Source organism: Mesocricetus auratus, unplaced genomic scaffold (assembly GCF_017639785.1).
Source record: "Mesocricetus auratus isolate SY011 unplaced genomic scaffold, BCM_Maur_2.0 Super-Scaffold_100004, whole genome shotgun sequence".
Classification (NCBI taxonomy): Eukaryota; Metazoa; Chordata; class Mammalia; order Rodentia; family Cricetidae; genus Mesocricetus; species Mesocricetus auratus.
The window spans coordinates 71931720-71945518 of NW_024429189.1; the positions used below are offsets into that span (position 1 = coordinate 71931720).

Consider the following 13799-nt stretch of genomic DNA (forward strand, 5'->3'; position numbering starts at 1 on the left):
AGGAAACACTTTTCCTGAAAATAGTGGTCAAATTAATTAACTCAGAGGAAAGGAGCTGCGGAGTTTTTTTTCCTCCAAAGACTTTCTGTTAGGTGATAAGTAGTAAGAAGTGTTAGGTGGATCTCTGTGAGTTCAAGGCCAACAGGATGTACAGAGTGAGTTCCAGGACAGTCAGGGTACAGAGAGAAACACTGTCTCAAAAAACAAAACAAAAATTATTAAAGTAAATCCAATTTCATGTTTGTTAGTTCTCTTATTTTCCTTAAATTATATAAATATTTTCTTAAACTCCCTCATAATATATTCAGTTAGAAGTCTTGAAAAAAAATAACAAAACTGCTGTAATTTTGGACTTGAGCTATAGCTAAGTGGTAAAGTGATTGTCTAGCACACACAAAGCCCTGATTCAGTCCTAAGGACTGCATAAAACTGTGTAAGGTGGTATACATCTGTAAACCAAGTATTTCAGAGGTGCAGGCTGCAAGATCAGAAGTTCAAGGTCATCTTCAGCTTCGTGGCATGTTAAAGGCTAGCCTGTACTACATGAGACCCCATGCCAAAAAGCAAACATCAGCTGGGCTTAATAGCCCGTGCCAACTTAGGCTACAGAGTAAGAAACTAAATTAATTAATTAATTAAATTATAATCTGACATCCAGTCTAATCTGTTACACAGTAACAAGACACTCATAAAATTTTTAATGTTTTGTAAATGAATGACAAGTGTTCCACTGAAATCATCATGAAAACACAAGCATTCCAACTAAATTAGGTCCTTTAAGCCTGGGAACTTTCACTGACCTTAAATGTCTCTATATCTTCTATCTTTACCACAAATTCATCACGTTCTCTGTACTGGCCTTCTCCTCCACTTTCTATATTTTCCTCATCTGTAAAACCTTCTATTGCAACCGTGTCTTGTCCTTTTGCAAACTGGTCTGAAGGGAAGCTATCAAGTTCGATGGCTTTGGGGGCTTCCGTGGAGTTTGCTTTTTCCAGGGTGTTTGCTGCAGATGAAGTCAAATGAAGGTCTTGTTTTACTGCACCAGTGGTGGAGGAAGTGGGAGCAGCACCAACAGTCTCGGCAGATGCACCAGGAGTTGGCAGAGGTAGTGCTTCTGAAACTGAACCACACAGACAGAATTAATGACAAATACTTAAACAGTTGTATGATTTCAGTGAAGTCCAAAACCTTAGTATAAGTCATTCTTGTGATCAACTGTTTGGAAACAATTCCATTGGAAGAAATAAGGAATCAAAGATGTGCAAATTGAATCTGGACAAGAAGACTACAGTGCAAACCTGTAGCTTTGGCAACTATCCTTCCCTCAAATTACATTAAACTCAACAAAATTAATTTCAAAAGGCAGAGACCCACCAAAGTGATAGAATAAGAAAGCATCACATAACCATAGCCTAACAACTCCTAGAAGGATAAATGAATATGAAAAAGAAAAGAAGCAGACTGGAGAGCTGGCCCAATGTTTACCAGCACTGGCTACTTTCCAGATGACCCTGCTTATATTTCCAGCACCTACATGGCACCTCACTACTGTCTCTAATTCCAGTTCCAGGAGATCTCTGGCCTCCAAGGCACACGGTGGACAGACTTACAAGCAGCCAAACACTACCCCTCAAACATACAACAAGCACAACAACAACAAATTAAGTAAATTAGATGAAATAGGCAAATGCCTAGAAAGACACAGACTATTAAAAATCATGCTGGAAGTATGAAAAATAGAAACTAATTGGCCAGAATACACAAAAATTAAAAATCATCCTATAAAGAAAAAGCACAGGCCCCAGAGACTCTTAAATTCTACAAAGAGTGAAGGAACAAATACTAATACTTAATAAACTCCAAAAATAAGAAAATACTCCCCAACTCACTTTATGAGAGTCTCATTATGTAGCCTAGGCTGGCTTGAACTCAGAGATCCACCTACCTCTGCCTCCAGGGTACTGGGAGAACCAAAAGCAAGAGCCATCATGGCCAGCAATACAGTGTTATTCTAATAACAAAACTAGACAACATAATAAAGGTAATAATAAAAGAAAAAATAAATACATAAGTAAAAGCATACTATTATGATGAAACACTATTTACCTTAGGAATATAATTTACACCATATGCTATATTAACAGTACAAAAGGAGAAAAAAGTCACAGGAATATCTCAACAGAGACAGAAAAAGCATTCTGCAAGAATCTAGTGACCTTTCATTATAAAAAATAATCAATCTAAAAATACAAGTTCCCCACCATCAAAGGATGGTTACAAAATACCCACAGCTAATATTCATTATATTTAATGAAGAAAACTGGGTATTTCCCCCCCTAATATTTAAAGAAATTATCTGTACACGATATGACTTTATTTATATATGTGTGTGTACATATAAAACCCCAAGGAATTACTGAAAAACTATTAGAACCAATAAACAAAGTCAGAAAGATTGCTGGGCATATTAAGACCAATATAATAATCAAATATATTTCTATACTGTTGCAATTAACAAACCAAAAATGATATTAGGAAAAGAATTTAATCTAAAATAGCAATTGAAGCAAATAAAATATTTAGGATCAAATTTATAGAAGTATAAAATAGTGCTGGGATCACCTGTGAGCTGTTTCTCTTTTAGACTGGATCAATTTCGTGTAGCCCAGAGTGACCTTGAACTAGCAGAAATCTGTCTGCCTCTGTCTCCTGAGTGCTATGATTAAAGGTGTATACCACCAGTGCTGGGCCTCTATGGCTTACTAATGTGGCTAGCTTTGCACTCTGGTCTTCAGGCAAGCTTTATTTGTTAGACCATAAACAAAATATCACCACACCTTGTATCATATAAAAAATAAAAACAGATGACACATCTAAATGCAAACCCTAAAGTTATACAATTATTTGAAGAAAAACAGGCGTCAATCCTTATGACCTAAGTTAGGTTATGATTTTAACATACTACCAAGTGCCTATGGGACCAAAGAAAAACAAAGTGGACTTCATTAAATATATAAAACTTATGAATGCTATAACGACTGTCACCAGTCAAGCAGATGAGAAATGTTTAAAATTAGATATTTAACAGAGATGTGTATCTAGGATATAAGTAGAACACTCACAGTTGTGTCATAAAAGACAAATCATCAATTTTTTAAAAGGGCAAAGGGAACTGGAGAGATGGTTTAGTGCTCTATCAGAGAGACAGATTCCAGCACAAACTCCTGTAACTCCAGTTCCAAAGGCTTTGACATGCTTCTGACTTCCATGGGCACCTACATGTGTAAAATAAGCTGTTTTTTAAAATGGGCAAGGGATATAAACATATTTGAGCAAAATATTTAAAATTATCAATAGCTTGGCATTGGTGGCGCACACCTTTAATCCCAGCACTTGGGAGGCAGAGGCAGGCTGATCTCTGTGAGTTTGAGGCCAGCCTGGTCTACAGAGTGAATGCCAGGACAGGCTCCAAAGCTACACAGAGAAACCCTAACTCAAAATACCAAAAGAAAAAAATTGTCAGTAAACTGGACATGGTGGCACACACCTTCAATGTGAGTTCAAGGCTATCTTGGTCTATATACTGAGTTTCAGCTAGCCAGGGCTATATATTGAGACGCTATCTTAAAACATGAGTAAACAGAGTAGGCAGGTAGTGTATGAATTTAATCCCAGCACTCGGAAGGAAGAGATAGACAAGAGTTCTGTGAGTTCAAGGTCGGCTTGGTCTACACAGTGAGTTCTAGAACCTTATTTCAAAATAAACAAATACCAACAAGCACAAAAGTTCATTCAATACAAAGGATAAAAATGCATTTAGAAGGTGGAGTCATCTTTTGCTACATAGAGTTCCAGACCAGTCTAGGATACATAAGGCCCTGTCTCAAAATAAAAATGTAAATAAATACACTAAAAAACAAAGCACCCATTTTTTTTTTGAGCCGGGGTCTGTTCTACCCAAAAAAACCAAGCTAGCTTTGAACCCATGCCTCTGACTTAGGAGCTGAGACTAACTAAAGGTACCTGTCACACCTGCCTGGCTCCCAAAAACAACTCTTAAAATACATTTATATCCCAAATAAGTAAAGGGAAAACATGTAGCAATGCTATATAATGTAGCACCAGTGATATTAAAGATGAAAATTTCAAGCTAAATATACTGTATCTACAAGTATAATAAGAAAGTGTAAGAGCAAAGCAAGTCACATTGTGAATAGACAGCTCACAGGTTTTGCTGTGGGCTTAACTTATTATGTATGCTCTCTAGAGACAGCACTTACTATAACAATTTTCCTTCTTTACTTCACATTCTAGCCACTTTCCCTTGTTTTCAGTGTTTGCCTGTTTGTTCCAAGTAAGTGTCCATTCAGTTTTAGTGTCTGTTTTAAACAGAGAATTATTTAGGAAGATGAGCACTTTCTTTGTTCATTTCCTTGCTAAATTTTGCTTATGAAATTACTACATGGTATTCAGGAAATATGGATATCTTGGGCAATGACCATATTTTCAAATTTATGAAAAAGTTACAGACTATTTTGCTTTGCATATTTGAATATTTTCATATGTGACTTATACTGCATAAGAAAAAAAACTGTGCCAGGTGGTGGTGGCCCACGCCTTTAATCCCAGCACTCGGGAGGCAGAGGCAGGTGGATCTCTGTGAGTTCGAGGCCGGGCTGGACCGACAGCCTCCAAAACAATACAGAGAAACCCTGTCTCGTATAACCAAAAAGAAAGAAAAAAATTGTTCCAAAAGAAAACACAGAAATAGAAAAATACACATTAAAATATGAACAACAACAAAATTAGGTTGGCAATGTTAGAAACTGAAATCATTAAATGGAAAAAAGGAGAGATTTTTATCATGGAAAAAGAAAATATAACTAGAAAAATCTTATGCACCTAGACTGGGCGTGGTGGTGAACCTAATTACAATAGTCCAAAATATATCAAGTAAATTCCCACTGAGGATATAGGTTAGTAATAGAGTACTTGCTTAGCAAGTGCTAGGCCTTGGGTTCTATCTTCAATACTATAAAAGTAAGCATGCAAAAAAAATAATAATAAAGAAATAGAGTAAGAGGGCTGGAGAGATGACTCAGGGGTTAAGAACACTGCTTTTCCAGAGGTCCCAGAAATCACATGGTGGGTCACAACCATCTATAAGATCTGGTGCCCTCTTGTGGCATGTAGGCATACACACAAAGAACACTGTGATAAACTTAAAAAATAAAAAACAAACAAAAAGAACCTCAACATATAGAAACCAGTTAGGACTTGGATTAAGATTACAATAATACAGGAAAAAATGGGAAGAAATGACAAATAGGATTATGCAGAATTACAATGTTTCTGGACAACAACAACAAAAACAAAAACTGCAAAAGTGAAGAGACAATTTAAAGAATGAAAGAAAAGAGCCAGAAAGATGACTCAGCAGTTAAGAGCACTCACGGAGGCAGCGGCAGGAGAATCTCTATGAGTTCAGAGGCCAGCCTGGTCCACAGAATGAGTTCCAGGACAGCCAGGGCTTCACAAAGAAACTTTGCCTTGAAAACCAAACAAACAAAAAAGAATATTCATCCCTCTAATACCTGGAGGAATTAACATTCAGAGTATATAAGTAACTCCAATCATCATTTTAAAAATCACTTCCTTATCTCTTCTTCATATGGGTGAGAGAGAGAGAGAGAGAGAGGGAGAGGAAGGGAGGGGGGGTAGAGCAGTCAGTTATCTTAACACCTGAACTCTGTTGAGGGATATTTGATCTCACTGTGAAACCCCAAGACTGTGCTAATAAAATTAACCTTGGATTAGGGGGTGGATCCAGTGATTAGTTGACAGGAGTTAGCCATAGAGAGGACAGAGGAGCCAGGAATCCCGATAGAGACATGTACAGGAAGAAATAGGGAGGGACTTAGGATTCTTAGACTTTTTTGGTTTGGGACAGTGGAGAAATACTCTCTAGCGGGGTCTCTGGTCAAAAAGGAATGTCAGCTGGTTGCTTCTTGGCTCCTCTGATCAAGTAGGTTCTCACCCCAATATCTGACTCCTGAGTCTTAATTGGTAAATAGAACGACAGAGACTTAGTTAAAAACCTACATTTACAGTCAGTAGCCTAGCTGGTGTCAGCAGGACAGGAAACTCAGCCAAGCTTAATCTGAGTAACAGGGTGCTGACTTCAGGCCGAAGGGCACAAATGGTTGTTAAAATATCAGCAGATTCAGGTGTGGCCACTAAGCTGACAGAAAAACAACAGAACCTCAGAACCCTTCAAGAGTTTTTAAACAGTAAAAAATAAACTAAAAATTCAAGCAATAATGAAACAATGAACTGAATAGATAGCCCATCCATATATGAAAAAAAATGTTCAAAATCCTTTGCCATCAAGGGAATGCAAAGTAACACTGCATTGAAACTCTATCTCATCGCAGTCAGAATAGCTACTACCATCAAGAAAATGAATAAGCCAAGTGTGGTTATGGACAACTGTAATCTCTGTACTCGACAGTCTGAAGACCCTGTCTCGATAAACTAGAAGAGAGAAGCAAAGGAATTTGGGGAAAGGAGGGAGACACACACAGACACAGAGAGAAGACGCATGAATGAAATCACATGGGAGGATTTAGGATGGGAGTTAGAAACACTATATACTTCTGCCTGTTATTGGGAATGTAAATTGGTGTTAATAAAACCACTAAAGAAATCAAAATTGAGGTTCCTCAAAATACAAAAGAAAACCTCCATGAACTAACTAGAATCCTATCATCCTACTATGCCACTCCCAGATTATCTGTCTGAAGTACCTTAGTCAGTATGTAGCAGGTATCAGGATTCATGACTGTAGCACTACCAGCAAAGACATGAAACCAGGGTAGATGTTCATCAAGACATGAGCAGATGACTGGGAGGTGATAGCGCACGCCTCTAATCCCAACACTTGGGAAGCAGAGGCAGATGGATCTCTGAGTTTGAGGCAGTCTAGTCTACAGATCTATAGAGTTATTTCTAGGACAGCCAAGGTTACACAAACACGGGCTTTAACATACCAAGGGGCGGGGCACATGAAGGAAATGTGGCATATACACACAATGGGGTTATACTGACGAGGCAATAGAATGGTGTAGAGCTGTATGGTTATATCAGAGATTACAAAAGGTTTGTTCTATAAACCCAAGAGGAAACAGGATAATAAACTACAAAGCCTTCTGAATTGGAAGCAACTTAAAACCTTACTAGGATTGTCCACATCCACAGTAATACCTTTAAATCTAAAGACTATCTGACTTCATGCTCATTTTTCTGTGGCATAAAATCAGTTGTGCTTTTTTTGTTTGTTTGATTGATTGCATTTTTTTTTTTTTTTGAGACAGGGTCTCACACCAATCAGTCCAGAACTCTCTATGTAGATCAGGCTAACCTTGAATAAAGGTATCTTTCTGCCTCTGCCTCCTGAGTGCTGAGATTAAGGGCATGCACCACCACACAAAGTTTGTTTTTTGAGGTAGGGGGTCACGAAACTCCAAGTAAGAATCCTCTAGACATATTTAGTACCAGACATTTATGTTAACTATCTAGGACACCAGTGACTTCACATCACTTTGGTGAAGACAGCCTCAAATCCAGACCCCGAGAAGTATATTACAAAAGAGTTTGTCTTAAAACTCCTGTTTATACAAGAGCTCAGCAAGATTATAGGCCCTAAAATTAGTCAAAGCCACGTTCAGATGCCAGTGTGCCACTTGCTGGTCACTAGCAACATGGGCTTCAGTAGTTCTCTTTCTCTATCACTTGTGTACATCTCTATTTATTTTTAACGAGGTGCATGTGTATAACTGGGTACAGAGTGCAGGTGCCCAAAGAAGTCAGAGGCATGGCCCCCTGATGCTGAAGTTCCAGGTGGCTGTGATACTCTCAACATGGATACCGGGGTGATCAAACTCAGGTCTTCTGGGAAAGCAGTGTGTGTTCTCAACTCCTGAACCACTTCTGCAGCCCCTTCCCGTGTGAACATCCCCTAACCCTTGTTCCTGGCACAGAGGTGTTGGCCATATAAATTGCTGTAGTATGTTTTCCTTAACCTGTTCCTTAAAATAGTAAACTGTGGCTGCACTGGTGGCTCATGCCTGTAATCTCAGCACTGAGTTCAAGGTCAGCCTAGTCTACATAATGAGACCCTATTTAAAAAAAAAGAAAGAACGAATAAGTGTTACTTACCTGTCAACTGTTTATCAACGGTAGTGCTTCTCAAAAATCTTTCTTATGGTAATCAAAGGAAAAAGTAAGGTGTCTATCCCAAGATTTGGGAACATAGTGAGAAGCCAGCACAGATCCTGAAGTTCGATCTTGATCAGATTAATATGCATTTTGTACAAAACCACATCTAATATTAAAATGCTAATCTTTGGGTAAACTGGAACATTAAGAAAATATGCTAGGCCTTAAGATGTCTACACTTGGAGAAGTGCAGGTAGCAGACTAGTTAGGCGGTATTTGTGGCATAACCAAATTCCTACATGTAAGAAAAATCAAAAAGCAAAGTCCCAAGACATTTCTTGTCCATAAGATGTATTTGGAGAGCTGCATAAAACCAAAAAGGTTTTAAAATGTATGTCATAGCTAAAAAACTAACGGTAGAATATGACAGCTGTGAATCTGTTTAAAACTTTACCTGTTTTCTTTGTTTTATCAGAAGTAGCATCCAATGCAATTAAGGGAGCAGAGATGTTCTTACAGGCATCATGGCCACACATGCCAGGATCTTCTTCATCAGAAGAAAAGGAAGATAATTGTTCTAAATTTTTAAGTTCATTGTCAACTTTTTCTGATGGACTGACTCCTCCACTATCAATTGCTGATGGCACAGGTGTTGCAGGTGACGTCTTTCCAAGTGGTGGGGGATACAAGGTACGGGTGACTTGTGTTCCTGATCGTCTGGTTCTATTAGGCATTCGAACAGCAAGGGTGGAAAACTGTTGCTTGGGCCCACACTTGAGGAAGTCTAAAAAAGAAGCGATAAATCCTGTTTTGACCTCTGGCTGCTTTTCCTCTACTTCTTTGATCTTCTGCCTCATCTTCTCCTGATGCTGGTAACCTTCATCACAGCTTTCTGAGGAAGCAGGAGTGTATGGTAAATACAGGTCTGTACCCCTGGGGTTCTGGCGCTTGCCTTGGGCAGACCTTTTCATTTGTTTTTGACTACTGTCCTCTTCTTCTTTACCTTGTCCCTTTCCTTTAGCTTTTTTCTTTGGAAGGTTAAAATAAGTGGCATCTTGCTTTTCATCTTCAGTTTTGCCACTGGCTGCATCCCCAGGCTGGGCCATGGCCAGCAGTGTAAGTGTGTTCCTTCTATGATTCCCCGACATACCACTGTCATCACCCACTAGGGTAAAATCATTCTCTGATGCTGCACTTTCTCCACTTATGCTCTGGCTAGTAGAGACAAACTCTTGATGTCTGTTATTACTTAATGCACTGTCAACAGCAATTCCACTATCCTCTTTAGATTCATGATTCAAAGTTAACTGTTTCTCAAATGGGTCAGAACTTTGCTCCTGCACTTCATGACCTGGTCCAACCATGGCTGAAGGTGCTTTAGTTGGTATATTTTGGCTAGGTGTTTCCATATGCTGTTGATCAAGTATTGTTTTTGACTGAAGGCTGGGTACTGATGAAAGGTTTACAGTCACCTGATTTCCATGTAAGGAAATGTCACTAATATTCTGTGGCTTTCCTACTGTAGCTGTTATGGAGTTAAAATCTGCATTCACATGCCTGACATCTAATGATGGCTGAAAAGGAGATTTTGAATCACCACCTTCAACTGTCTGCATGGTTTCATTTGAAGTGGACTTAGAAAAGTCAGAGGGTGTAACTCCACAAGCTGCTGCTGTAGCTGCCAAGATGTCATCTACATTTGATAAAATATTTCTCTCATCATTGAGAAGCATTGCCTCTGGAAAGCATATTGATCCAAGAGAAACAAACTGATTCTTTGAATCATGTTGACTGGTTTCACTGAAAGGGCTCTTCGTTGCTAGCTGCTGCAAAGGTTTTGAAGGCTCAGGGAGGTCTAGTTTCATAATATCAGAACTCTGAGGATGCAGCTGCTGCTGCGGATGCTCACCATTGCGCTGGATGATATGACCATCCATCTGAAGGAAAGGGTGGATGACCTGTTGAGGACTCTCAACACGCTGTAAAGATGCCTTTGCTGATCCCAGGCTTGCCTGTAGAATCCCAGCCTGCTGAAGAATCTGTAAGTCACAGGCAGAATCTAAAAGGACTGGTGTATTAGAAAGAGCCTGATGACTATGCCCTAAAGCATGATTTGGAATCTGTATCTGAGATGAGGCACTAATTATTTGATCATGCTGTTCCTGAACCTTGGCTTCATGTATCTTCTGTATGAGAGAATGCTGCTGGCTAAGGTCTTTAGCATTCAACCTTATCTGTGGAGCTTGCATTAAATTAGTTGCCTTCTTAAGATCAGGGTTTACTGCATTATTGGGTTGGCCACTTGTCTGGTTAAGCTGTGTCACTGGACCAACCATGTTTTCTTCTTGTTTTGAACCCTGGAGAGCAACTCCAACAACTTGGTCTTCCAGGTGGGAGTTGCTTCTGGTTATATTCTGAGAATACCGGTCATCTGACTTTGATGTCTTATAAATTGACTCTGGGGCACTCACTTCTCCATCAGGTAGCCTTTGGCTTGATGACTCAAGAGATGACTGTGACTGCAATGCCTGTAATTTTTGCATCGGAAAATCATCATCTTGATTTGAAGGTGTATACACATTTGAGTCAAGTTTTCTCTCAGCGTAAGACTTTGGATCAGGTGAAGGTATACTATTCTGTATTGCCTGACCATGAGTAGAAGATGCAAAAGATGACTGCACAGCAGACAAAAACTTTTGGGGCTGAGACGGTGAAGATCCTTGTGTATGAGTGTTTGGGGATGAATGCACAGAAATAAAATTTGGTGTTGGGCTAGAATCTGGCAAGGTCTGACCCCGAGAGGCAGAAGAATAAGAAAGAGAAGGGGCTGTTAATGTCAAAGACTGTCCTGTCGCATAGCTTTCTGAAGGGCTAACAACTGATAAAACTTGTGATGGAGATGAATAACTGACCTGTGTTTGGCTAACTGATGATAAACCCTGAGAGTGACCAGATGAATAATTTTGAGACTGACTGACTGATGAAAGATCTCTTGTTTGAGCAGGGTAATTCTCATTTGTAACTAAAGATAACACTTCTTGCTGATTGGATGAATAACTAAGTGTCTGATTTTCAGAAGTTACAGGCTGAGATGACCCAGAAAAAGTCAATGTTTTATATAAGGATGGCAATTTCTCAACCCTGCTGGGCCTATAAACTTGTGAATGAACAATCGATGGCACATTATGTGGCTGTACTAAACCATAATTTTGGGATTGACTGACTGATAAAAGGCTGGGTAGCTGTGCTGTAGAATAAATTTGTGCTTGACCTGATATTACAGAACTCTGGTTATGTAAAGGTTTAGAATAGTTTAGTGTTTGCACAGGAGGAATTACACTTTGAGGCTTCAGAATTGTAGTTGATGTTAGTGGTTGTTTTGTAGAACAGCCATCTACTTTTGTAGCAGAAGGAAGATACCCTGATGATGGGATTACAGACGAATAAGACTGAGCAAGTTCTGCTGAGACCTGTGGGGTCTTCTGTTGCAATGTTCCATTGCTCACCTGAGTAGAATCTCGAATTGAGCTACAGGATAAAGATGACTGTCTAGATGTTTCCTGAAAATTACCAATACTTGCACTTGACAGATAACTATGTAAGGGATGTTGTGAACCAGTCAGTTGTGCCTGAATAGACTGGGTACCTGAAGGCCGCTGGTGGTGTTTAATAACACTACATTCTCGAAGAAGGGCTCTTTCAATGGAAGCAGCAGAACTAGTAAAAAGAGCTGAACTGTAGGCTTGAGGGGTTTGCTGAGCTCCCCCAAGTGTTGAAGGCAACAAACTAAATTGAGGTTGTAAAAGATGGGGTGCCGACTCTTGAGCTGAGCGATATGTTGAAGACTGAGGTGGTATGCTGTTACTTAATGCAGAACTGCCCAGGCGCTCAAATGCCAAAGCAGTTGGAACAGTTGCCTGGGAAGTCTTAATTTGTAGCAAAGGATCATGAGGATTTAAAATTCCATTTGATGTAGTGTTAAAAGAGGAATCCTGAAGCACCAAAGGTGAGGTGGTTGCAAAGTTTCTATTGCTAAAGGTAGCAGGATGCTGATACGCTGGCAGCACAGGCGGTGGAAGTGTTCCAGTGCTTGGCAAGGGTCCTGTAACAAACAGCTCAGTTGCTGCTGAGGAATGCATGCCTATGAAGAGAACATACAAAAATCTCTATGTAATTATAGCACATATATTTAAATGAATATTGGCATAGTAGTGACAGGCAACTCTTAGCCCATAAAAATGTCTATGGGCTAATAAAAAGTCTTACAAATTGGATCTGTATGTAAACTTTACAAATTACATTTAAAAATAGCTTTTTTTTTTTTTTTTAAAGACACGGTTTCTCTGTATAAACCCGTTAGTCCTAGAACTCAGTCTGTAGACCAGGCTGTCTTCTAACTCAAAGATATCTGCCTGTCTCTGCCTTCTAAGTGCTGACTGGTATTAAAGGAATGAACCAACACTACCTGGCTTTTAGCATATTTTCTTAAAGCAAAATCAAAATTCTAGAAGCGTGGTGGCATAACCAGGAAGCTGATGAGAGGCTGCAAATGTCTATCTTTGAAGGATATCTGAGTCCAACCATGAGGGATGTTCATTTTCATAGATTAAATGAGAATGGACAGTATTACTGTACATTTAAGATAGCATTCTTTTTTTCCTTAAAGACTTGCTAATTTATTTATTTATTTATTTATTTATTTGGTTTTTACGAGACAGGGTTTCTCTGTATTGTTTTGGAGGCTGTCGGACCAGCTCAGCCTCGAACTCATAGAGAACCACCTGCCTCTGCCTCCCGAGTGCTGGGATTAAAGGCGTGCGCCACCACCACCTGGCTAAAGATTCGTTTTTATTAGTTTTAATTAACTATAGATTTCTGTGAGCATGTGTGTGTTATTTTTGTTTTTATTTTTTTGAGATGGTTTTACCTGGTAGCTCTAGCTGAACTGGAACTCATTATGTAGACCAGGCTGGCCTTCAAACTCAAAGATCCCCCCTCCCCTTCCTTCCTGAGCACTGGGATTAAAGATGCGCTCCACTATGTCTGACTCTAGTTAGGTATATATTAAACCTCCAAAGGTGCAAGAAAGAAAAGTATGTCATCTATCATCATTATAGATGTCTTATATATTATGTTTATTATTGAAAATGTGAAAGCTGATTTTTCTTCTTATTCACTCAATATACCCAGAATCATAATATATTTGATAAAAGAATTATTACCAGTTGCTTGGGGAGTGGTGGCATAACCAGGAATCTGATGAGAGGCGGCAAATGTCTGTCTTTGAAGGATATCTGATTCCGACTGTGAGGGATGTCCATCTTCATAGCTTAAATGAGAGAGGAAAGAATTAGCATAGGTAATCAAATAATGTTATAAAATATAGTAAGTATATAATACAAAGTACAATATATAATTTTTATAGACATACCCAAATAAGATAATCAAAATATATACAGAAGAGCAACTAGCAGTTGTAAATTGCTTTAGCCAAAGAACACATGAAACTAGCAAAAACCAAAAGCATAAAACAGAAATAAACTTCACAGGTAGGGATGGAAGTGTATGCATATGTTTAT

The 13799-nt window shown here is 39.0% G+C and overlaps 1 protein-coding gene across 1 annotated transcript in view; it reads right to left on the minus strand.

Moving 5' to 3' along the window:
• Qser1 (glutamine and serine rich 1) overlaps positions 1-13799 on the minus strand; it is a 57710-nt gene that overhangs the window by 22623 nt on the left and 21288 nt on the right. Inside the window, exons 2-4 of the mRNA XM_005064830.4 lie at positions 13443-13549; positions 8675-12361; positions 801-1123 (exon numbers count right to left, since the gene is read on the minus strand). Coding sequence (XP_005064887.2) covers positions 801-1123; positions 8675-12361; positions 13443-13549 — 4117 coding nt within the window. The remainder of the gene's footprint in view (positions 1-800; positions 1124-8674; positions 12362-13442; positions 13550-13799) is intronic.